This window comes from Lichenostomus cassidix, chromosome 2 (genome assembly GCF_008360975.1).
Source record: "Lichenostomus cassidix isolate B80296 chromosome 2, HeHo_3.0, whole genome shotgun sequence".
Taxonomy (NCBI): domain Eukaryota; kingdom Metazoa; phylum Chordata; class Aves; order Passeriformes; family Meliphagidae; genus Lichenostomus; species Lichenostomus cassidix.
In genome coordinates, this window is record NC_139482.1 from 113,281,245 (window position 1) to 113,308,269 (window position 27,025).

The following is a 27,025-nucleotide window of genomic DNA, read 5'->3' on the forward strand; positions in this document are numbered from 1 at the left end:
TTCATCCTAGGGCATGCTTGTACGTGTAAAGGAAAAAAAGGTGTTAAGAGTGAGGGAGAGTGAAGGGCAAAACCAGAATAGCCTCCCTCTTACATTCCAGAGGACACAGAGAGGAGGACAGAGAGACCAGGTATAGAGGACACTAAAGAACCATTTTTCTGTACTTTCTTATGCAAGTTTTGGAAAGAGGAAGTTACAGGAGAGAGAGAAGGGAAAATGCCTGTGGCTCTGAATTTAACAAGGAAACTCTGGAGAGACTCCACCAAGAGATCTCTGGAGAAAACACAGATGTCATCTGTGCCATCACATTGCACTTATTCCATAGGCTGATGGAGTTTCTAGAGGGTCTCTGTTCGGAAGGAGGACATGTTAGATCAGTAACTGTGGGTGAGACCAGCTAGGACAGCAACACAATGAATGGGGTGGTTTTCTCTCGAGGGGGTGTGTGTGGGGTATATGTTTGTGGGTGGTTATAAATTGTTTTGCAGAGTCTTTCATATCATAGAGCATCTGTTGAGCTTTTGACCCTCAATATAACAAGGCTAACCCTCTCAAACAAGTCAAAAACCTGTGGCACAGAAGTGATAAGTCTGCTCAGAGGAAACGGGTAGGGATCAGAAGAAAGGAAAGATGTCTGCATGTGGAGAAGGTGAAAGCCAGCAACTCTCTCACAACCATTTCTCTCCAACTGGGTTACAGCAAGAACCTGAAAAGCTAAGACTCAGAACAGAGAGGAATTCAAAAGCAGGGAAACACAGACAGTGCTAAAGATGTTAACAAAGTATGTTCCAAAAAGAAATGAAATGTGAAATGCTACTCTTTTACTTTCCTGGCAAACGTCTATGCTAGGGAACAACTGTGTGGAATGAGCAGAGAGGCAACTTTCTGTAGTTGTGTGCAGGCTGCTCTTCTGGCTGTGAAGCACCTCTTCCCCAAGCATTAGAGTGGCTAATTCAGAAGTCAGCGCCACGGGCAGATGGAGATCTATGGGATCAAAGCAACTGAGTTTCTCCTGGAAATACTGCACAGAGACAACCCACATACTGTGTCTAGCACATGTCATGCCCTTATTTGTCCTGTAAATTATAACAATCAGTGTCTGTGATGGGCATTAATCTGAAATGATGGAGAATCACTGACCTACGTCTCCCAAAGGAATGGTCCCACTATGGATACCCCATACTCACCTTCCAGTGTCTCACAGCATTTCAAAGTACAATTTGATGGCAAACTCAATTGCTTCCTTCAGTTCAGATCTGTCTTGTCACAGACACAGTAGCATCATTCCATTTGTTCCTTGGTGAAATCATGAAACGCAGATATTTATGCCTTAAGATTTTCTGAAAAACTGACATTTTAGCAGTCATAAATTAGAAAGACAGCTATGCCTTTGCAAACTCAGAAAAACTACACCCAGCAAAACTGGATGTATTCTGTAATTACTTCTTGCAATCCCAAACATGCAGATCAAGATTATCTATTGAAATGCCAGGCATAAGTTATTCATTAACTAAAACCATTCTGTAATTTTATTGATATATTTTGTGGAGTTCACATATTTTTGTACAGCAAACATAACACTGTAGGCCACAAGAAGCTGCAGCACTATTGTTTAATAGCAGCAAGGTATATTTTATAGTCAGGGTATGTGGACAATAAATAGTCTGTTTCTTTGGATGTGAATGTTTAAAATGAAGTTCTGCTGCAGCTTCATAATGTGATTGCTATTTTACAGAGCTTATACACAAAAATATATATGCAATCTTTTTGTCTATATTTTATACAAATACAACAGTAGTTTGTGAATACATTTTAAAGTACATATACATGATAAGCAACTCAATTTCCCATATCACAGGATAGCAAATTTTAAATGCAAGAAACATATACAAATTCAGTCTGGAATGCAGGGTTTTCTGTGTTCTTTTTTTTTTTTTCTCTTTTTTTTTTGACTCAAAACTTTTATCATTAAAAACATTTTAGCATACAAGTCCAAACAATTTTCCACTAGCTAAAAATATAATTTCAGCAATCCGAGTCAGGTTTGGGTGTGTAATCATTCCCCAATATACTCTTCCCAGTTTTTGTCTAAGGCTTTTAGTAATATATAGTATGTTCTTCACTCCACACCATATAAAAAGCCCACATTTAACATTAACTAGCAGTCACCTGTTTTTGTGAACAAGAGCTGGGCTTGTCAGCGTTTAAATTTGCATGTCCAAAATTTTACTTTTGCAAGTGCATATGAATACATTGTGGTGTTGCACAAAGTTCATTAATGACAAATTAAGTCACAGTATAAAAATATATCATACAACTATAGGTCTAGTATAGTCCTTTTTTTTTCTATGGGTAAAAATACATCTGAATGAGACAGGGAGGTTTGTAGCACCATGAGAGGAGTTGTATCCCAAGTTACATTAGCAGCATGATCCAATATAACAATATTGCAGGAGTGTTTCTGAGGAGATAAACATTCACTCTGGTTCAACTGTACCACTGAAGCTTATACTGAAAAGTGTTTACATATGATTAGCAATAGTTCTGTGTCACTTCCAGGGCTAGATAACTGTTATCAAAAGACACTGCCTTCCAACAAAAGTAAGACACCCTTATTGCATAAAAGCTTTGGGACTACCCAAACACATTTTGAACTACTGTGGCATTACTTGTAAGTTGAGCATGATGCTAAGTAAGCTGTGGTTTAAACTGTACACTGGGGGGAAGCAGGACAGGCAGCTGAGCCTATAATGGTTTACTACATATCAGATAAGTACATATAGTTCAGAGGCTTATCTATAGACTGAGAAGAATACAGGAGAAGCTGCTAAACCAGTGTATGAGACAGACATAACAAAGGATGCAGGATCCCCTCAACATTTACGGATGCAGGATCAGGCCCTAAGTTAACTTCAGACAGCAGCATAGCGATGATAGGATATGATAAAAAAAAGTTCTGTATCAAATACTGCACGTTAAATATTTTTGACAAAGTTTACCATCAAGAACTCCAGAGGACACAGTTTGCAAACGGTGAGGACAAACTCCTAATTGTTTTTGACTGGTATTTAAAATGGCAGTAGAAGACAGTGTAGTTTGAAACATGTAAACCTAGTAAAAACCATTGTAAAACCCTTAAGAAAGACACACTGGTTCTGTGCAATATAGCAAATTGATAAGAAAACACTGTAAAAATGTACCTGTTTAAAATTACAATGTCTACCATTTTGTACACAAAGCATTATACCAAAGGCCTACATATATGTAATCTAATGGCACTTGAAACAAATTATAATAAAAGGTTTTATAATAAAAAGCATAACCTGTAAGAAATTTTCTTAAAAGGTTTAGGTTTTCTTTTTGAAAGTGCTATATCTTGTAATATGTGTAACATAGAGGTTGACCAAGCTTTATTTTAAAAAATATTGGCCTATAATACAAGTTTAGCTCACTAGGCAAATGATCCTGAAAATATGTACTCTTAACATTCATTATTAGCTTAATAAAGCAATCAGCTCTGGCTCATGTTTCAGTCAGTATATGGTTTTTAAAAACCGCTACTGCCAAATTAACAATAAATCACTCTATTCCACAATTTACTACTAAATAAAGCACAAGCAACAAGTACACAAAAATATATATATTTAAAAAAAAACCCAACAACAAAACAACCTTACTAGAAGTTTAGAAGTTGCACAAAGAGTGGTGCATGATCAGCCAGCCCTCCCCCCTCCCGCCAAGAATCCGTGGGAAATCAAGAAAACGGGGTTTAAAAACTGATGGTTTAGTAGTGGCCAATATTGACTCTGCCTAAGTGATGCTCAAAGCACTCTGGTGGTGTTGGTATTGCTTAAAGGGTCAATCTGCTTCCATGTTACCCTACATCCTAGTTCAGCTGCAAACATGCTGGGTGCAGCCACCCACTGAAACCCTGACTGAATGAGGTTCAATATCTTGTCTGAGGTCTCTATTTCTCAAGTGAAATGTACATCTAACTCCAAGTGAAATGTCAATCCCTTTTCAGGAAGCTAAGGCACGAACAAAGTAAGTAAGGATTCTGGCTACGCACTAAGAAACGGGTGTTGGCAAAGTGTGGGTTTTGTTTTTTATGAAGTCTTTCAGCAGCTGAGGCTGATAAAACAGTGGCTATGGACTGCAAATTTGTGTGCCAGAGGCTGCCCAGGGAGGGCAGTGCTGCCCAGACACACTGCTGGGCCAGCTGCAGGATGCCAAGCTCTCACAGCTTTCCTCTACTGCAGGGAGAGTTGCAGATGCTCGGCTCCACGCAGGGCATAACCCAGTGGAGGAATTGAGTCCATTTATCTTCATATCAGATTGATAAAAAGGATTGAGAATAAACCCTATTTTTTCTTAGATGCATTACAGTTGCTTATTTAAGCTAGAGTTACATTCGGTTGCATTCAGCTTGTGCTCTGTTCATCTGTGTTTTTCTTTCCTTTAGGAAGGTGAAGGGAAAAAAAGCAATATTGAACAAATCATTCAATTAAAGATGTAAGTAAGCGAGCAATCTGTTTCACAGAAACCAGAGGAAGCAGTCGAGAAGCAGAGCTAAACTCCCACTTTGAGATAATGTGCTCCTAAACCCAAAATCTAGGAGTAGTTTGCAGAATTTCAAAAGGTAATTTCCTTATTAATACATCCTTATTTTAATGCCTTTGGAACACAAACACGTTTATAAAAATGTTATCTTTCAGTAATAAAATTTAAATACACATATGTATAAAATAGTAAAACTACACCTGCATATTGCTCCTAGAATTTAAAAAAAAACAGTAGGAGCTACTGATAAAACATCTGGAGCATGAGCTCCTTAAATGGGAGCAACTTTTGTTTCTGTGAAGTATATTTAGTTTAACCACTTAAAACCTTGTACGAATCCTCATTATTGTTAGAGAGATACTAATGTCCTTGATTTTTATTTTTTAATTCCTTGTGCAAAAATGACAAGGAAAATAATGTTATTGTTGAATTACAGCAAATCTAGTTTGCTTTTATGCATCACAGGGTTGGTTGTTTTTTTAGGGTTTTTTTTTCCTCTTTTGGTTATTAGGGGTTGGGGAATAGAATATATTGCATTAGGTAAAAGTGGTGTAAGCAATATGCTTTTACTTCACTCCTAAGAGTCCTGTCTTTAAATCTTGGCAATGGGCAAAAAGTCCCTAACCAAGTACCCAGGTGTAGAAAGTGTGATTAACATCTAACTTGTTGCTTAGGAGGACATAACACACCATGTAACACAACTGAAAAGATCAATCCAATAAAAACAAAACAAAAGAAAAGAAAACAAACTGGTAGTTGCAAATTTACATTCACTTTCTGACTGCATACTAATTTTGAACTGAAAATAGATACACACTTTCTGGCTGGACTTCATCCACCCTTTGGCGGTGGCAACGGGGAGAAGACTGATGCCTACAAATGTGAATACACTACTGGAAGGTTCCTATGCAGTACTCTTTCTATGCTACTAAAGAGAAAAAACAGCAAGTTAAGAATTAAAACAAAAACTGCGACAAAATATTCCGCATTACTACATTACAACACTTTTATATTTCAAGATCAGCCATTAATTTTGCCTGTTTCCCTATACCAGAGTCACAAAAGCACAACAACACAGTTCCAAATTCAACTTGAAACATTTGTCATTTAGGCAAGCAGAGATTCTCTGTCGAAATTCTGTTCAGCCATAATTTTAGAGAATTAAACTAAATTTTTTTCTTCTGTTATCCATAACAGGCCACCAAAATTTAAGCCAGAAAATGGCAAAATTCTTAACAACTTTTATAATGACTTCAATACAAGTCAAAATGCTATATATATGTACATGTGTATATATGGACTTCTATATATACACACACAAGTTTTCAGAAAAATCTGAATTCTATATTTATTTAAAAAATTTAGATTTGTCATTATAGAACAGGTCAGATGTGTCACCATTTGGGAAGAGGATTTGTTTGGAAATGGACTGGAGAATCTTTTTCCCAAATCTTCAGGAATCTTTGTGATACATATTTTAAATGGATTATTTGCAAATAGTAAAATATATGAAAAGGTAAAAGTGGCAGTTCTAGCACTGACATCAATGAAACGGAATAGCTGGTATGGTTGAAAAAGTTTTAAAAAAGGGATGAGTGTTGAGAGTCTGCTTGGGATGACTTTCTACTGAACATTTTGAATGTGTAAATTGGCAGTGAAAATGAAAACAATACAATGAGACTGTTTAAAAAAAAAAACAAACCAAAGTAAACACAGCTGAGAATAAACACTTTCAAAACATTTTTAAAAAGTTAATTTAAATTTCTTACTGGCTTCATGAGATTGGTACTGTACAAAAGCAGAGAATTTATAATGTCTTATAGTAGGCACTAAGTTAAAAATGGTCACCTAAGGCATTTCTACAAATAGACAGTAACAAGCCAGCTTTGTACATCCTATTGGAAAGCTTGATGAAATCGTGGTAGGGTGGTGGTTGTGCTTAGACTGCTTGTGAAAGCTGCTGACAATGAGTGCAGAGACCCAAGACCTATACTATTGCTAGGATCTTGTGGATCCTGGGTTTGTGGTGGAAGTTGAGTCATAGAAGAATGTGCCTCCTCTTGCGTGTAACTCATGCCGAGGTTTCCCACTGAAACAGAAGGGTTATAGGGAGGGCCATTTACAGGTATGAAGTTGAACAGCTGAGAGAAGTCCAATGATGGGGCGTTTAGAGGTTCGCTAATAGGAACGGAGCCCTTGGAAAGGGAAACTTCCCCAGACCCATCATCTAGTGGCCCTACTTGTGGATCCAGCCCTAGTTTTGATGAAGATGCTTGAGAATCCTGGGATGAAGAAGGCATACCACTTTGCAACTCCATTAAGTAACTTTCAATTTCCCCTTTCAATGGCTGTTCTTTTTCAGGCATAGAAATTGCGTATGAGGTAGTACCGAGCGGATATTTCAACGATAGCTGGTGAGAAGGGTGGACAGACTCCATATCTATTGGACAAGACATTCCCAATGGTAACGATGTGGCAACCATTTGGTGTGCAGATGCAGAACTCTGCATGGACTGAATCTGAGTGTTGTAGAGATTTAATTGCAAAGTGTTTGTAAATGGCTTTGATGTCAGTTCACTGGAAGGTAAAGACATCACTGGAAGCAGCTCATCCTTAATAGGCACAGAAACATTGCAGGTAAAGGGATCTAGAAGGTCCATTGGCTCTGTTTTGACCTTCAAAAGTTCTTGGTTGTGACTTTTCTTCATGTGGCGCGTGAGGTGATCCTTCCGCCCAAATCTCTGTGCACAGTACTGACAGAGGAAGTCCTTTCTTCCAGTGTGCACTACCATGTGTCTGCGGACATCCTTTCGGGTGTAGAACCGACGATCACAGTGCTCACACTGGTGCTTTTTCTCCTTCACTCCACCCGATGACTTGCCTGCATGAGTTTTTAGGTGCTCCAGCAGCACTCCTGTGCTTTCAAAAGTCTGCAAACATACCTTACAGGTGAGGTCACCACTTGTTGCAGCATGCAAAGCCAGGTGACGTTTGAACCCAAGCTTGGTATTGTAGTTCTTTCCACATTCTTCACACTTAAAGGCCTCTTTGTTGGGATTGTGTGTATGTAGGTGATTCTTTAGGTGATCTTTTCGGTGAAACATTTTCTCACAATAATTACACTTGTGGGTTTTCTCAGGAGAATGAGTAGCCATATGCCTTTAAACACAGATATATTCTGTAAGTAATTATTTTGATCAAAAAACACACGTGCTCATTTTTTAATGGCAGCTAAATACTACACTAAGGGCAGCTTTGCAACAGACCCTTTTAACTGAAAGCATGACACTACAAAGACAGTTTGACAAATTTAAATATAGCAAAACGCGAGCCATTTCTCTTAAATTGACACTTTAGTTTTGGTGGGTTTTAGCTACTGTAACAGGGGTATATGGGCAAGTATGAAAGTACTCGTGTAAAAGTCCATAGCCAAAGAACTTTCAGTCCACACTCTTTTTCTTGTGACAATTCCTTATACAAATGAAAATTCTACGCTCATTAAAAACAAAAACAAAACAAAACAAAAACAAACAAACAGAAAACAAAAGCAGAAAACAAATTAAGAAACAAAATCAAAGACATTAGCTTGCAAACTTAGGTAATTTAGAATTCTAGAAACAATCCAATGGCTACTTTAATTAACACATCCTCTCTGCAATCAACTGAAGGCGTACAGAAATATATACTTTTACACGGCTTAACACGGCCAACATAAAATAGATAATATAATCTGAAAGATAAATAGAGTTTAATACCTTAGTAATTTGTACTTAGAAACAAAGGCCTTGGTGCAGTCTTGTTGTGTGCACTTGTAGGGCCTCTCTCCTGTGTGAGAGTATGAGTGAACCTTTAATTTCTCAACACTGTTAAAGGCCTTGTCACACAGTTGGCAAGGAAAGTTTTTTCTTGGTTTGGTTTCACCACGCTTACGTTTCCCTGAAGGGACTTTCTGGGTATCTCTTACTTCTGACAAATCACCAGGAATGACAGTGGCCATCGCAGCCTAAACCAGGCCTTCTTGTTGGACACTTGGGAATTGCCCAACTCCACTAAATGATTTAGCTTTAGATGGCTTCTCAAGTTTCATGTGGTCGTAAAAGAAAGCAAAAGGGGACTGGAAAAAAAAAATAAGAAACAACTAGTTTGTAACTAAACTTAGATTTTGAAGTTTACTTGCTATGTGATGCTTCTGAATAAAACTTAAAAATAAAGTTAGGTTCAGCTGGTCTAATGTAATACCTACAGGTTTCTTTATACTATTTGCTGCAACTCTTAAAACGCATTGCTCAGGATGAACAGATCCACATATGCCCTGAAATCACACCTCACAACTTTCCCCTCAAGCACTGATGGAGAACAGCAACGTTTCTGTCAGATTAAGGGAGGCATCAAGCAAAGAGCCTACCTACCCAGGCACCTTTTGGCAGCTTCGGATTTCAAAGGAATGACAGCCGCGCCTGTGGTGTTTGCACAGACACCCCCAGCACACATGCATGCATGCACACACACACACAGCTATCAAAGTGAAAGTCTGTAAGCCTCACAATGTTTGAAAACCTGCACAAAACGTGGCAGCAGCCACGCTGACAGTATGGTAGGCCATGCTCGTGCTCCCTCTCGGATGTATCTCCTTCCTTGTGATTACTGCACATCTATGCACCTACTCTAGCAAAATGCATGCACTGCTAATGATGCCTAACAGCAGGTGAAATTCTCCTGTAAACTCACCCTCTGCTAACAGCAACTTTATCTATGAATGACAGAAGTCCCATGGATTAGAGATAGATTAGATAGATCAGGGTTTTATCAGCCCAGCACTGGAGAACCCCACCCTCCTCACACTGTCCTGTGAGACGTCAGGGCTGTAGGCATTCAGACTCAGCTCAGCATGGGGGCTCCTAGTCCTGCCTCGGTGGCATAGCAAAATGTGAACTAAACCGGAGGCTTTCATTGTCAGGAGGTGCATGATGTGATCCTTGTCTGACTTGTGGGTGAGCAGCTTTAAATTTGTCATCTGGTATCATATAGTGGCAATCGGGCACCTGCCATCACAGGGCACTCAACAGTCCTCTTTTGTCAGGGGCTGCTGACAGCTTTGCTTCATCCTTGGAGCACAACTGCTACTACAGATACCAAAATCCTGTGCTACTCCTGGGAAGGGTGGAGCGTGAGGTTTGCGGCAGCGGGGACAAGGAGGACAGCGGGACAGCATTCACTGCAAGCATTTGGGAGGGCTGGAAAGCCCCAAAATTTAGCCTTTCTCCCTAGAAAGCACCACCACCTACCCCCAGCCCCGAAGTTGTGGCTGGCAGCTGCTGTCCCCTCCGGTCTCTGCCGGGGCCAGGCAGTGGCCGGGCCAGTGCTCGGCGGCCGGGCAGCGCCACAGCCCCGGCAGCAGGGCCAGGGAGCCACAGCTGCTGGGACAGGTGGAGCTGGGCAGCTGGAGCCAGGCAGGCACCACCAGGCTGCAGCTGCTCCAGCCCAGCGCCACCTCCCCGGAAAACAAGCCGGGTGCTTCCCTGCTGGCAGTGAGGGAGGCCGGGTAGCTGGGAGGGAGCCAGGGCCTGGCCTTAGCTGTCCTCTCATCCCTGCTAAGGCTCAGCAGAGAAGGAGGGAGCCAACTGCTCCAGAGAGGAGTGGAGAGCAGCGCCCAGGTGTGCTGGGGGGAAGACTACACGGTCCTCGCAAGTGCCCCAAGCGTGGTCCTGGCAGAAAGCAAGAAGGAAGGAGAGCCTCTTTTCCTCAATGCATGGCAGGACAGGAGGAGCAGGGAGAGGAAGAAGGGGATGTGCCTCTTTAATGTCTGCATTGTAAGAAATCCTCAGTCTGAGATCTTCATTTGAAGTGTGTACACAGAGCATGTCGTTGTCTAAGCCTTTTCCTCCCTCTTCCCCATAACTTTTCCCTTGTCTTTAGAGGAGGAGAGAAGTACTGGCACACCAAGATGGAAATCTGCTTCCTTTCAACCCTGAAGTCCTTGAATGACAAGTTAAACTACACTACCTTCTTTAAACAAGCAGTTTTGTAAGACATCCTTTATTCCCTCAAATTTTATAAGGAAACACTACCTTCTTTTAAAGATACCCAGTGACAGAAAAGGCGTTTCTTTAAGGACTCTTTTGATTTCAGATTTGTCTCAAACTTATTCCCACTCATGGGATGAAGCCTGGAGACATCAGTTCCATGAGTGGGAAAATGCACAGGTCTTCAAAGTATCAGCTTAATTTTATTTTCTCTCTCATAATCAACAATCTAGTTCACCTAATTCTAGTTCATAAGGAACAGTTGTTGGAACACCTAGGAGCAATAATTTTCTTCAAGAAAAGTAAATGAAGACCAGTTCCAAAGACTTCAATGAAGTCACCAGTGTAATTAAAAGGAGGGTCTGATTCACATTAAAATTGTTATAGATCTGTGGATTGAAAGGTTTTTTTTTTTCAATATAAGCTTTAATCAAAATCTGTTAATAAAATTAATTTTGCTCTTCTGTTAATGAACACACTGGTCTTCAATGCATATTGGCCTGAATATAGAATGAACTTTTGTTTTAGTCTAACCTCTCCTGACAAATGATGTTCAAGGCAGGAGAAAAAAAATCCAACCTGATCTTCACTTGCACAGGGTACTTCTACTCCACACAGGCACCTGCACGAGAGCCACCACACAGAGCAGAGAGCACAGCAGTCACAGCTGTCACTGCATGGCCAGGGCACTTACAGCCCAACAGGTACAATGAGTCCAGCCCCTGTGGACCCCCTGCCAAATCCACACCTAGCCTGAGACAGGGCAGGCAGGATTAGCAGAAAGGGCAAGGGAACAGCCTCCACAGTCTGCTGCTTGGGAGTGGGGCTACTTTGACCATGCTGGGTCCAGAGCTCAGCAGCAAGTGGAATCTGTGCCCAGACAGTGACAAGGCAAGCAGGGACAGCGGGCAAGACACAGGGAAGGAGGATGAGCTGCCATAGGGAGGGAGAGTGGACAGAAGCAGGATGGGGGTGTGGGGCTAGGGAGGCTCAGGGAGTGCTGTGTAGGGGTTGGGAGTATCTAAGGACAAGGGGATAGGGGTGAGCTGGTAACACCGGAGAGGGTGGAAAGGAACGGAACATGCACCAAGCAGGGGAGATGCAGGATATTGGGCCATGCAGAAGGGTGCTCTGCGGATTCTGATGTGATGTCAAAAGCAGAGTTTGTTGTAAAACAGCATATTAAGCTTAACCATTAAATTAATATCTGACAACTTCTCACTCCTTTTCTCAATGCAAAGATCATACCTCAGGCTGGAGGCGATCCTATATTCAGGCCAACATAACGTTACGGTTATCTACTCAAAACTTCAGATAACCTGCTGTACCAGTCAGCACATTCATTGGGACGAAGAATTCGGGTTTTCTTCCTCTGTGATCAAAACTAATTAAGCTGACTTTGAACTGTGTCCTTAAAAATGCATCACTAGAACAAATATAGTGTGGATCCAATCTTTGACAATGACAGCATTTTATTAATAAGTACGTATGCACTATTATCTCAGTAGTGTTTCTCAATAGGTGAGGCAATTAAGAATGTCAGTATTGATCTCTGAATTGCAAATAACCACTTTTTTCCCCTTTTTTGGGTGTGGATATATAGACTGAGCAATGGAGATAAAACTTTAAAAAACCACTGATGCTCAAATATTAAATTTTCCAAAGACCAGCTGAAAGAATTTTATGAGTAATATTGCCTGTTTGTGTCTCAAAATATTATCACTTAAAATCCACATTCTTACTGGTGCTTTCACAACTGCAGGATGAATGATTATATGCAGTATCAAATATAACAAACACATTACACAAAAGCTCATATATCATACTATTTTTAAAGAAGCATATACTTAAAGCAGGATTAAAGCAGCCTCTGTTCAATGCACACCTGATGTTTGCCCACTAAAGTCCTCAGATTTTGGTCTTAACCAGTTCCGCTGACTCTTCTTGGAGGAAACCAGAATCCAGTACTTCCCATTTTTACTGGTCTGAAAAACAAAAGGAACAATGGACTAAACTCCAGTGAAATCAGTACATTCATAAAGGCTGGGATGCGGCAAGACCAGGGATTGGAAAGAATCAGAAAGGAAAAGTTAAAAGGGACAGATCCAACCCATGCACAGAACATTATATACTGTTAATTATAAACTGTAGAAATCATTCTTGCATTATCAGTAGCAATTATGCACTTCAATTTGCAGTATACTTACAAAATTTCAACTAATGCTAAGCTGGACAGTCACACATAAAGAGATAAAATTAGACAAAAGCAAAGGAGTTTTCATAAAGTTTAAAAAAATCCACAGACCACAAATAATTTAGAAGTAACAGCAAAACATGTAAAATGCTGGGCCCAGACTTGAGTTTCTTACTCAGAAAGGACTGAATAAGAGAAGATTCTGGATTAGGCCCAACTTTACTAGAACCTAATGCCTTCATTCTGCTTAATTATACAGGAAATAGCAGCTTAAAAGATGACCTGCAAAGGAAAATAAAATTAATTTTAAAAAAATAATAAAACCTCTTAATGATGTACATGCTACAGGTAAATCCCAAAAGAGGGCAAGTCTAGGTATGCCTGAGCAAACTGAGAGGGCCTTTTTGGAATTTCCCTTTTATCTCCCTTTCCCCTGCCATCATCCTTCTGTAAATTTGCAACAGGTCTTCCTTTTCTTGCTAGAAGCCCTCCTGGATGACACAGGTATACACAGAAAACATGTTCAGTGCCTCATTGTAATGGGAAGCTTTATCCCATCCAACCCTTCCAGATATGTAAAGGCAAAGCCCCATACAATGCACACAGCCCACAGCAGGCTGAAGCTACTTGGCAGGAGCCCTGTAGTAATGCAACATTTCCCTCCACACAAACCATTTGCCTTTCTGGCTTCCCATTCATTCCAGAAAGCATTATTTTGATACTGAGTTCAGCTCTGCACAGCCCCAGCATCCTCTGTTGGTGAGCATGAACAGGAGCAAAGAGATGTCCCCAAACACCTAGTAGCGTCAAAAGTGCTTCAGAGCAACTGACTGAAGCTCTCTGATGGCTGAGGAGCATTTATGTGGGGCTTTGTTCATACAGGCAGGAGGCAGAAAGAGCTCCAATACCCAGAGAAAACGAGAAAGTTCTGTTTTCAACTAACGAGCACAACCCTCACCTCCACTTTTTGGGGTCCTCAAATCATCTTGTTTAAGGGAGAAAATGCTGATGGTTCCTTACCCCCTCTCCCAGCAAGACCCTTATAAATCAGTTACCCTGCAATGCCCATCTCAACATCTTCCACCATCACAGCAGAAAGGAAGAGCTTTATTCCCCAAATGTTTCTACCAATGTAGAAGTTCACAGTAAGTAGACAATATTTAAGACAGACACACAGATGTAATGGACTAAGTCCACTTGGACTTAGTCCCTTCCCTATTCATATTTACAGACTATTTCCTGTTTGGAAAAAAAACTCCCAACAAATCCTATCTAAAATATCCTAAAGTCCTCTCAACAGTATTTAACAATTTCTCTTAAATGTTTATAGTCCTCAGTGCTCACCACACATCTAAGGTTGCTCTAGCAAAACACAGATGCCCTCAGAGACAGGCCACTAGAGACATGGAAAGACTATTGAAGCAGGGATAAATGAAGCAACTGGAACAAGTAAATAAGCAAGATAAACACATGATGTAGCTAAAATGCTGAGGAGAATGAAGGAGGACAGTCAGGTACTCTTATTCATTACCTTACAAATACAGCAAAATTACAATGAAGTGAATTACAATGCAGTGGATCTAGATGAGGACAATGTTATACCTACAATTAGAGGGATCTCAATTTCTACAGGGCCATTATTACCTAAAGAATTTAACAACAGACACACAAAAGGGGCTACATTTGTGTGAATAATGAAAACATTTACTACATTGGACAGGATTAATGAAAAGATAAAATAATTCCTATGCTTTGCAACAATGAACATGCTATTGGATAAAAGACTTTTCCTTATGTGCAGGATACAAAAGTTGTCCATGATAATGCTGATTTCCAGACCACCTTTCTCAGAAACTTCTGGGGTTAGAAAATCTCTGAGGCAGAATATCGGACAAAGATGTACCATTCTCCTTGTAACTGCTTATAGTCACAGTGTTATTAAACCTTTCACCTAGATGAGGTAGGAAGAATTCTTAATGAGTGACAAAGTTCAAATGAACTTTGAAGCAAAGTTCAAATGAACTCCATATGAAGCAGAGAAGCATCAAACTACAAAATGCATTATTACACAGACGTGCCCAAAGCCCACTTGGGTACTAGTAACAAAATACGAGTTCTCCAATTTGTCAAAACACTTAGAATTCTTACAATTTGCCAGAACCTCCAGAATTTGTGAGGCACTAATTCTGCTAATTCTCCAAGCATCCTGGTAATTCCAGGTTATATAATATCTCAATTCCAACCAAAAAAAAGTGGGGGGGAAAAAGTGCTCCAAAACCCTTAAATGGAAGATAAATAATATAAATATAACATAATTGATGCATTTTTAATATGAAAAAAGAGTAACACTTTTTTCTGAAATTCACTGTTGCTATTTAAAAATCTGAGACTATAGTTGCACTTGAAAATATTTTAAAACATTTGATATCTGATCTAAAAGGAAAATGAAGGCAATACAGAAATACAACCAGCAATCTCCCTCCTAACCTGCATGTCAGACTTAAGAGGGTTAAAGCACAGTAAAGGAAAACAATAGTTTCATGGTTATTTTCTTTCCAAATAAAAGAGCAATAATGAGAACACAGTACTGAGAACACTGCCTTTTATACAAAACAGCAAATCTAGCTTCAGTTCCTGAAATCAATCAGTTTTAAACCCAAGGAAGGGTCCTAGAAATATCAGAATCATAATAACAGTAGAACTCAATGAGGAGTTAATAGCATTATAGTCAGCATGGGTTTTAAATATTTCTTGAAGGAAACAAAATGAAAATCAGTTACTTACCCTACGGAAACCGTGATTCTTTAAGAAGTGCTGTCTGCACAGATCCCAGGTGAGCACGTACTCACACGGACAGGACCAAGTCCTCTGAAGAGAGTTATTTCCATCCAGGCTGTGCCTGTGAACCCCCCAGCTTTGCACAAGGCAAAGGAGTCCCCAGCAGTGCTGCTCACCATCGCCCCACCTAACACGGTCAGCAGCAGCGGCAGCTCCCACTCTGCCCTTCACTCACACTGCGGCACAAACCCAATCGCACCTCCACTGCCATCAACACGGTGCTCTGGGAAGTAGCAACCTCCCTCTCCCCTGCTGCTCCCAAACCTGTGTTCCCATCTCAGGGGTTTAGGTGCTGATGTGAATTGTGCTGGCAAGGTTTGCCGTAGATGAAAAGGAGCAGGGGCATGGGAGAGAAATACGTGGGCAAGAGTCGATGTCCTGGTTGGAAGTGTGGTTGGAGGTTTGGAAAGCTGGAATACAGATTGGCATCCTAGCTGAGGAAGAAAGCGGATGAACAAGTGCAGCTCAAGGAAGCAAAGAGTTGCTGCTGCTCAGGGTGGTAATGGAGCAAACTAATCTCACGATGCCCCAGTCCAACCTCTCTCAGGTTTGCCAAGAGTAAATAGCCACTCAGAGCAAAGGACAATAGATGACTTTTGGTGCCTCTATTGCAAAGGTACCTGGGAGAGCTACCATTACCGTAGCATAAGTAATGATTTTTCCTCTTTTCTGTACCAGGTGACTAATAGCCGAAAAAGTATTGACTAGCAATCACCTGACTAAAAAAGTATTGACAAATGAAAGCTGCTCTGTTGGAGCAACCAGGGACAGCTGGGGGAACTGAGTTGGTGAAAGTATCAGCAGGAGGAAGCTGATGTATCCACTCACCATAGCTCAGAAGAGCCAAAGTGACACAGCACCTCCACTTGTGGAGAGGCAGTCACTGGAACAGGCTGCCCAGAGAAGGTGTGGATGCCCCATCCCTGGGAGTGCTGACAGACAGGCTGAATGGGGCTCTGAGCAACCCGGCTGAGTGGAAAGTGTCCCTGCCCATGGCATGAGGGCTGGTACCAGATGATCTTTAAAGTCCCTTCCAACCCAAAATGTTCAGTGACCCCAACTACAAACCTCACACATCTGCCCCTTTCAGCTGGGGCTGTTAAAATGGCACCTGCGTTGCCAGAGATCCTGAAGATGAAGGAATCTAACCCCATGTTAAGGCAGCCAAAGAAGGAGCACCATGTAGCCTTCTCTGGTTTTCCCTGTGCTGTGGGCTTACACACAAGCCTCTCACTAGGCAGTTTCATTTGTGGGACAGCAGATTTAATCCTCCTGCTGATATAGCTGTTGGAAGGGGCTGAGGGCATAAGTGGCAAAGTGCCTGAACTGCTCCAGGACAGCATGCTGGGGCCTGCAGCCCTGCAAGGCTCAGACACCCTTCCTGGATCAACAAGGATCAACGTGCCTACAGCACGCTTGTACGGACCTCAGAGAGAGAGTGGGAGGTCTGATCAGCTTTGTAGAAAAAACACCTGACTTTTCCAGCAGAAGCTTCACCTCAGAGTAGCTGCAGGCTGCAGAAGATCCAGCTGCCCATCTGTGACTTTCAGAGGTCCCTCTTACAGAGAATTAACTTTCTGTAAGGGAGGATCTCAGATGGAGAAGCTGATCCCACCAATGGAAACAGTCAAGCAGGTAAGAAAAATCCATGCAAAGATGTTGAAGTATTGATGACTTTAGGGGTGCCTTTCTCCAAGCTGAATTAAAATCAAGTCTTCTGACTGATGCAGGGCTCTACATCCCTGCTTGTGCTTGGCAGGCCATTTGATCTGCATTTATTTCAACAGCATGTCACTCTTTAAAAGAGATAGCTGAGGGAGCCTGCTCACCTGTGCCCATATTTAGAAAGAGAATCCTGTCTTTGGTAGGAAGATGCTGATCCTCCCCCATTTCTTCTTGGCTAAATGGGGCTGGAGGGGAAAAGGGGCAACAAAGGTCTCTGTGGCTCTCCTACATCTGGAAACTCAAGCTGAGGCATTGATGCTGGAGGACAAAAAGGAGGAAGAATGGGCATTGCTGGGGTGAGACAACCAGAAAATGGGTTTGACCATGAAGTCTGCCTAGGCCAGGAGGGGCTCAAACCTGCACTTTCACCAAGCAGAATTTAATTTTCTGTCTGCATTTTTGTGTAATTTGGAAGAGATTTGAACAGCAAGCAACATGTACAGACACCTGGCACAATTGTCTAAAAATAAGGCACTGCCAAACGGCAGGAGGGACAGATCTTGGCCCCCAGAGCCCTGTCTCTGGCACTGTGGACTTTTGTATGGCAGGTAGTGAGAGGGGAGAGCTGGCAGGTACCCTACCTGAGAGCAGCTGGGAGTCAGCCAGGGTTTTACAGCTCATCTTCTCTCATTAGCTGACAGACAGATGTGAAAGGACAAAGGGGTCAAACACTGAGGCCCCAGTGGGACGAGATGGCATTGAGAGATGGGTGATGTTTCTTGGCCTTCTGCGTTTTCAGACAACAGTTACAGCAAATAACCATTCAAAGACGTAGGCACTGGCCCTACTCTACAGTGGTGCTTCATGTAAAGGGAACACACAGTCATGCAAACTATGCACAAAAGAACAGATAGTTTGCTGTGTGAGTCTTTTTAAAATATATACAAGGCTGCATTTATCTTATCTTAAACTTCAGGACCTGCTTATATAGCAGGCAGCTGAATTCAGGGAAATCCTGCTCCAAGGATTCAAGCTGTATCCTACAGTGTAGAGGGGTAGCTGGGGGAGCATGGTAGGACAGCAGTGAGAGCATGCACAGGCTGCAGGAAGACTACCAAATCCAAGCACGAAGCAGGAGAACTGCCTGTGAAAGCTGCTGCAGGAAAATGGAATGATGTGGGCAAAACAGTGAAAATATCTCTCCAGCGATCTTAGGTGTAAACATAAGAATGACTTAGAGATAATAACACATAAGAGTTCACCCCTCAGGGAAACAGCCTAACATCTAGAACACAATGAAATAACATAAGCACTGAAACTAAAACCAGGCAACTATTGTAGTCTACTGTTAGTGACAGCACATTACTAATATCTACTGTGTGCAGAATGATGATTATGCTGCAAAGAGTATTATATAGAAGTTAGAAAAATACAAGATTCATCAATACAAGATTTATTTAAGGCTTTGTTGGTTTTTTTGAAAACATCCACAAAACAGAGAAACCTACTGAAACTGCAGGCAGTTCAGCAGGAAAAAATCCCAATCCTTTCATACTAGTCTGGAATTTGGGCAGCAACAGAGACAAACTCACTAAAATTATTAAACACATTTCTTTTCTTGTGGGCAGTAAATACACAGATTTCACTAGTAAGCATCTGTTAAATATACATATCTTTTATTAATTAATAAAGCAAGCACTTGGAGGAAAAAAACCCACTAGATTCCTGTGGGACAGTAACCATCATACAAAAAGAGGTTATTTATATACATACGGCTATTAAGTTCAATATGGTTTTTTTCATGGTCATAACTCTATGCAATTCTGAGAGCTGTACTACCGTCACGAAATTTGGACAGCCACCTTTTTAATTTTAGAAAGTAACTCATAACATGCTACACTAGAAAGAGGATTACATAACTTTTTTTTCAAAATTAGAAAAAAATTCTATCATGCTTGCTTTTTTTTTCCCCTTAAGTTTCTGGAAAAATAGAACATGAACTTACTAATGTTTATTTTAGCATGACCTAATAGTCTGTAATTTAAAGAAAAAAAAAATCACAATACCATCCAGCATCTCTTTGTGGGCTTTCCATGTTTCAGATTACTTAGGTCCTTTTTAAATCTTGAGAGCTCAGTTTTGGTTACTAAATGTTCCAAAGGATTCCTGGTTATATACTAAATTAAAGGAAACAAGAGCTGCCTAGAGCTAACCCATCTGATGATTGTGGTTTTAAGGGCTTTTTAAGAATCTCTATGGCACTGCATGGATGTTTTTCTAAAAACTTTGGAGAGACTGTGATACAAATAACATTGTTAGTGTAATTACTGTTAGAATTTTTAAAACTTGCGGAAGTGTTTTCATGTGTTTTGGAATCACACCACCACCACCACCACCACCACCACCCCAGCTCCTCAAGAATAATCTGCACCCATTTTTAAAGTGATGATGCTACTGTGAAAACAATCTTTGGTTACTATTTAATCTGCATATAGGACCATGCTATTTTTATAATAAAATGCAAAAGCAAATCCTGAAGATGCACATGTAAGCACAAACATGCAACCTAAAGGTGCATGAGATTATACACAAATACAGTCAGGTATTGACGTTTTTAAGTATTTTCCCTGTCACAAGACATCTTAAAATGAGCATGGGTGTGTGGATGAGATTAGCAGTACATCTAGGCCAGCATTCTGTCTCCAGTAATAGCCAAAAGCACAGAACAGGTCACAGATGTGTGGTATTTCTCTGATTCTCTTCTGACCACCAACTCCTTTCATGTCAGGGACTTCCTGAACCATATGTGGTTTCTGTTAGTTTAGCACAATACCCTTCCAAGCAGTAGTCCACGACTCTCCTGGAAACCATACAATTTTTTAAAACATCTACAACATATGTTTGACAAGTCATCCCACATCCCACTACTGATTTCATGGAGAAACGCTTCTTTTTGAAAGCACTGATTCTGCCTTCCCTCCTTACTGTGTATGCTTTTGTTTTGAAAGGCAGTGGTTAGTCTTCATCCTCCTTCCTCTGCAGATGTCCACAACATTGCCCTCAATTAATTCCTTTTCCAGACCAAAGTCCCAGTTTACAGAAATGGAAGTTACTCCATGTAGCTCATCATCCTTACTGACTTTCTCTAAGCTTCTTCCAGTTCTAATAAACCTTGAAATACACACAGCACTTGGAAGGCAACTGTACCATACACTCTTGTAATGACATTCTCAAAATTTATTCTGTAATTTTTTCCTCTAATATTTGGGCTGTGTTTTGGTGACCAGTGAGTTCATGATCTCACAGGATTGCCAATCACTATTCCCAAATCTTACTCCTCAGTGGTAATACTCAGCTCAAACTCATAATCTAGTATATAATCTAGTATATAATCAAACTCATAATCTGCGCAGTTATCCTTACCCTTCTCAGTTATCATCACCATCATTTATTTACACTGAATTTTATGACCCATTTTGTTGCATAGTCCTCAGCACTTCAATGTCCTTCCATTGTTCTCCACAGCTGGCTTTCTTCTTCACAGCAACTTGCTCACCCAGCTGCTCATCCCTGTATGATACATTCGTGAACACGTTCCACAGATCTCTGTGGAACTTAACTGGGACTCTACTGAGAATTGACCTTCTACCCTCTGATCCTACCTCTTACACTGTCAATTACTTGTGCAAAGACCTCCCCTCTTACATGATGACTTCTTTGTTTCCTTAAAAAGCCTGTTTGATGAACTTCACTTTGATTTTTGAACCAGAACATCTTTACTTCTTGCTGATGCTTCCTAGAAACTCCAATTCCCCAAGACAGGGCTTTCTTACAAATGCTTCTTTGACTCTTCTCAAATTATCATTCCTGTGCAGGTGGCCATCAATTCTATGCTTTATTATAGCATCTACCAACCAAATACAGATTTCAGATTTGTCTGGCACAGGCCTGCCTAGCCCAGACCACCCCCGAAACCACGATTTTACATACTTGCATTTCAGATTTTTCTCAACCTGAATATTTTAGCATGTACCATTTAGACAACATAATTAGGTTGCAGAGCACAAATAGATTGGATAGGAAGTTACAAGTTTTGCTTTTTGAGACAGTCACCTAGCGAATCATAACTCAAGATGTTTTTAACAGTTTCAGCTATCATTCAAGTAAAAGGGTTTCTGGTGCTCTAGTCCTACTAGTTAACACAAGCTCAAATAAGAGGGGCAAGTTGGTGGTTGAAAAAATTTCAACACCCAATAAAAGCTGCAAGGACTGTACTAGGACAAGGCCTTTCACAGGTTATGTGCTAATTTCCCTCATGGTGCTACAATAGATGGTTCAGAAGATCAATTTTGGAACAAAAAGACAACTCATGCAGGACAGAGATAAAGTGACTGAGGCACAGGGTGGTCTTCCCAGGACATACACATCCTGGGTATAGGTAGCAACCACTCAGTAGTGCAAAGCCTGTAGCAAAAGCCCAGTCCTGCCCTGAGTCACATTCCCTAAACACTGCCTGGGGGCAAAAGCTGTGACAGGGTTTAGCACTGCTGCTTTGTAACCTTGGATTTTCATATTATTTATTGGAGCTATTCCAAGTAAAATGCTGATCCTGGTTGCCCTGTTTCCTCTGCCTCTTATCCCAGCCCTCAAAGAAAAGCAACAAGAAAGAGTGCCCAATTTCCAAGGAGTCATTAACTTCCAATACAGCCTACAGTCCGGGAACTGCTGTTCTATCTGAAAACAAAATAATTCATAGATTATTGTAGCTTTACAGTAAACAAAACATGTTACATTTAGCCATGATTACTTTGCTACTACTGCCACAGCTGTGATGCTGGATGATGGTACCAACGACCTTATGAACTAAAACACAAAAGCCTTAGGGAAGGATAACTGAAATGCAGAATGCTTAGGGTAATACCAAAGCAAATCCTCTTTTCAAAGCAGTAACCAGCAAGCCTTTCTGAAGCTGAACAGCACAGGCACTGAACATTCTAACTCTGTTTATGTACCAGCTTTGTCTGTGCAATGCTGACAGAACACACCTAAACAGCTTACTCTGACTAGAGCGACTTCTCAGAGTCCCCACAAGCCCTGTTGCTATGAGAGCATGCCTGTGAATGAGGTAAGTACATAGCTCCATATTTGCTCCCACTTGGCACATTGAGTATTGTGCTCCAGAGCACTGTGATGCCATGCAATGCAATTTGGGATGCACATCTCAATCCATAAAAATTCTGAGATTTGATGCCAGATCAGGGAACAACTAAAAGCAGTCATGCATAATTCAGAGCTACACAACTGAACACTGCAGTGGGAGATAAGCCAGGCAGTTAGTATCCAGAATAGCCACCTGGATTACAATATTCAGATTCAGGTGACTGGCAGCAACGACTGGATCAGTTTCAGGCAGCAAAGCCAGAATCCGCTAGAAGTCCACACAGATTCTGTCCTAGAGCGGCACCAACAGAAAACCGCTTTGGGAGCTCCTGTCAGCCTCATGAAATGTCATAACAATGTGGTCACCAAACAACTTTACCATTAAATCACAAGGTAATCTATCTTGTTATTGGCAGGGCAACCAAGTCAGGAAGGCTGACAGTAGCACAAGGTTTCTCCATGTTGTGTCAAGGGGCAGGAATAGGGTTCCCTGCTGTCACAGAAGCAGGTTATAAAATGCATACACGTTTTGTCCTACCCTGTCCCAGCTCCACCTCCCACACTGGCATAAGACTTTCTCAGCCTTGCTGAATGCAGTTTACCACAGTAAGCATACACCAGTACTGGGTGATTTATGATGAAAGACCCTGATGTCCTGAAGTTTAAATCTTATTCTCCACAGTCTAAGACATCAGGCCACTTACAAGGTCTCCTCTTTTTTTTAAAGCAACGCAGTAGACTCTGCTTCCCTGATTTCAAGCCTACATTAAGTGATGTGAGAAAAACATACGCAAGACTTTGCCTTGAACAGCTGCAAACTGCTAGTAGGGCAGGCTTCCAGAAAGGTGGAAGGAAGATGGTGACAAAAGAGATGGAATAAAAATAGTCTTATGACTGTATGGTATGCATCAATGTTTCATGCACGTTATGGGAAAAAATCCTGGAGGGCAGATGGAAACATGAAATAGAGATGCTTTTGTGAATCCCGGAGAATGTCTTCCTCTAAAGTGCTCTCCAACAAGACGCTTGAGCTCCTTTCATGCTGTGCGAAAGCAGCTCTAGCCTAGCAAAAAATTTCAAATCAATAAGACATGTTTAGTTTAATTTTATTTTTAAAAAGTTGTGAAGAGATGAGTTTTACAATAGTTGTGTGTTCAATTAATTTTTCAGACAGGTGTTTGGAAAAATGGATTTATTTACTGATTTGGCTGATGGTGATTTTTTTTCAGTGAAAAATAATGACCTTAAAAACAAAGCAAGTTATGCACAGAGTGCTCCTCTAGATGATATACACAAGAATCATAGTAGTCAGGAAACATTTCAGCTCAACTGATGCAGCGGTCTCAATATGAAACATCTTCTATGTTTTGCAGGGTGTTGGAGGTAAAATGCTTGACCAGTGTTTTGTTACAACTGTTTATATTTAGCGCCTTTGTATTGCCTGTTTCTTGTCCCCTTCCAGAAACTCATAATCCATCACAATCTTCTGGGGGTTCTCCAGGAAACCCTCCTTTCACCACTCTGCCTTTGCTGAGCTGACAATTTCAAGGTTCAGATCAACCTTTCCTTTATCTTCTGAAATCTGATGGCTATCTTTTAGCTACTAATTCCCCTCTTCATATGGGCAGCAGCTTTTTTATGTGCTAAGAGAAATCAGAAAATAAAGATGTTATGAGTCACCCTACTCATTACAAAGTCTATTTTAACATTGCTAACTATTTTCTTTCCTCATGACCACATTTAGATTCTATTCTCCCAATCTCCCTTTTCACTGTGTGCACTTCAAAACTGCAAGATGCCTTCGAAATTACTTCCACATACTACATATGCTGTTACAGGTTTCTCTGAGACATACGTAATGGGGTAAGTTGGTTGCTATTGTTTCAAAACTTGAAATGGTCAGACACTGTTGGTTAGGAAATTTGAGCACAAAGGGTTCTGATTTTGGTTGTTTGCTGTGTTTTTAAATTGTGTTTTCAAAGAAAAAACTAATAGGTATTATGTATTTGACTGCATACATGGGAAACTAGCTGTCCTTATGCTGAACAATTTTACTCCCTAACAAACTCCTGGGAGACTTAAGGGCCTCACTTAAAAAGACAACAAGCAAACTTTGATAGTGCACTGGAAGATTACTTATCAATAAGCTTCATTCAAGAGTGTTGGAGGAGCATTTCCTTAAAGGGGAAAATAACCAAACCAAACATCTCCTTTACTTGCACTTTTTGTGTCAAGCCTCCCTCTTACACACTATTTTCACTTTTTATGGCTCGTGAAAATTATTGTAAAATACACTGCAAAGCTAAGAAAATTCTGTAGCAGCCTTTAGATCTACACAAGCTCATTCTGCTACACAGAAGATTTAGAACAACAGCACAGTTTAAAAAATCTTTATGTGCTTCACCCTGAGTGAAGATTGAGCACACTAATGAAACTCTGCCACAGCACAGCTTTATATTTGAGACTGCTTTAGGATGTATAAACACTCTGAGCATGACTAAAGTCTGGAGCAGGGGGGCAGCATAACCAAAGCTGGGGAAGGCTGTGATTAGCGAGGAGGAAATGAGAGAACAAATCAGCTGAGAAAGGAGGCAGAAAAGTGTGAATCATATTTGGGACTTGGCGCAGCAAAGAAATGTATCATTAAAGCTTTAAAGTATGACTGATGAGAAAACGACATTTCACTGAGGGGAAAAAGAGTGAAGGAAAAATATGCAAAAGCATCAAAAAGTGTGATCAAGAGCTCTTTTAATTGTGGAGTCAGGTACTGCAGAAACTATAAAACATGAGTCAGCAGCACAGATGTGACAGCCACTGACTGGGGAGAAGGCAAACCCACACTTACTAAGCTGAAGGATGTTGCACAGGCAGGGGTGCAGGCAGCAGCAGGATACAGCTCCATACAAAGCCATCTATTCTGTGTCTGTGCACACCCCGAACACATGGCTCCCTCCAGCCTTCAAACTATCTCCCCCACATGAGGGGCAGAGCTCCAGGGAGCATGGAGGTGAGCCGTGCCATGGCTTCAGCTCAGCTGGGACAGGCAGCTCCTGGGCTAACTGGGCTGCGCTGCTTCGTGCCTTTCCCACAGCCCCAGCATCCCCAAGGCAGGGAGCTGGCAGTATGCACCATAGTGACTACAGCACCAAGACCAGGATCAGCACTCTCCTTCCGGAGATTTTCAGGCTTTCCAAATAGGGCAAGGTAGGTATGGGACAGAGCTGCAAAGCTCTGGACAGTGAGCATAACTGATTTGGGCAGCTAAGATAAAACTTGATGTTATTCCTCATGAAAAGGGTCTTTTACACAAAGGGTAGAGAGCACAGAGAATGAGGGAAAGGAAAAGACATGGAGGTATCAGGGAGCTGATACAGTAAAGTTTCTGAGAAGCCCATCAGTACAGCTGGACTGGTAAGTAAGCAAGGCTAGCTGAGCAAAGACCAGGGAGGGGGGTAGTGGATACTGATAGCAAAGGCTGATATTGTGGGTGAGAGAGTAAGATAAATGAAAGGATGGAGGGACAGTAGCTCAAGTGCAGAAGTTTGGAGGTGGCCAGTGAGTGGCAGCACATCTGTGTGGATGAGGAGCTCACAGAAAATAAATAAAACAGGAGTCTGCTGTAAGTTTGAGAATGGCTAAGTTAAACGGCAAGGGAAAGGCTGCTACCTGAGTGGTGGACTGATGCCCCAGAAAAAGCAGTTTAAACCCTCCTGTGAAGTTATTGTGCAATTGGGCATGCAATACTTACCAGATCAGTTTCCTCCTCCAGCTTCCACAGGATCCTGTAGCCGTTTCTTGGGTATTGTTCACAGCTGAGGAGACACAGTGCTTTGCAGAAGGCCCAGGAGGGACACTAAGGCATAGGTGAGGCTACTGACTTTTTTTTTGTTTGTTTTTTCAAACTCAGTTACCTCAGGCCTCTGCTATGGTACTGTGCACCATCTGAGAGCGAAAAAAATTCACTCCTGGATTTGGTAGTAATGTCACTTGCAAAACCACAGCACTCAGCATGTATGAGGGCACTGATTTTGTTTCTTTCTCTTCTGCTATATCCTTTGTGGTGCCTTGTGCTGACTCATTCCTGAGGCCAGGTCCAGGTGTACTTTCTCTCATTTATGTGGGTAGTGACCTATACCTGTCCATCCTGTAACGATTCATATCTGAGTAGGCTCAGTCACATATCAACTGGAGGCTACCTGAGCCTTGGCAGACTCTTCAAAACTAATCAATTTTTATAACTGACTGTCGTACAAGCTCCACCACAAAAGCACCACTCTTGCCTACGTGCCAACATGTATGGAGTATCTACCTCTACTCAGGACGATCCTGGAGTAAAGAAGGACATGAGTAGTGAACCAGGTGGGAAGAAATAAAATCTCCAGCATATTGTAAGCAATCAACCCAAAGAAACGTTGAGTGGAACCCAGCGTACCACAGCAAGCATTCACTACAGTAAGTAGTCCTTTGTGATGCAACATTGAGAATTCAGTTCAGCATGGACACAGGATGCTTTAAGAGGAACTTCACTCTATTCAAGGTAACATCCTACTGTGGACTAGGCCATAGTAAATTGGTTTTGTTAATT

General features: G+C 41.3%; 1 protein-coding gene across 2 annotated transcripts in view; it reads right to left on the reverse strand.

The window, feature by feature from the left end:
• Nucleotides 1–1,499: 1,499 nt before the first annotated feature.
• Nucleotides 1,500–27,025, reverse strand: part of PLAG1 (PLAG1 zinc finger) — a 52,238-nt gene continuing 26,712 nt past the window's right edge. The window contains exons 2-4 of one of the 2 annotated variants that reach the window (XM_085052869.1): nucleotides 12,469–12,568; nucleotides 8,316–8,674; nucleotides 1,500–7,719 (exon numbers count right to left, since the gene is read on the reverse strand). In XM_085052869.1, coding sequence (XP_084908995.1) covers nucleotides 6,456–7,719; nucleotides 8,316–8,557 — 1,506 coding nt within the window. In that variant the 5' untranslated portion in view covers nucleotides 8,558–8,674; nucleotides 12,469–12,568 and the 3' untranslated portion in view covers nucleotides 1,500–6,455. The remainder of the gene's footprint in view (nucleotides 7,720–8,315; nucleotides 8,675–12,468; nucleotides 12,569–27,025) is intronic. The other variant, XM_085052870.1, reaches the window with a different exon arrangement.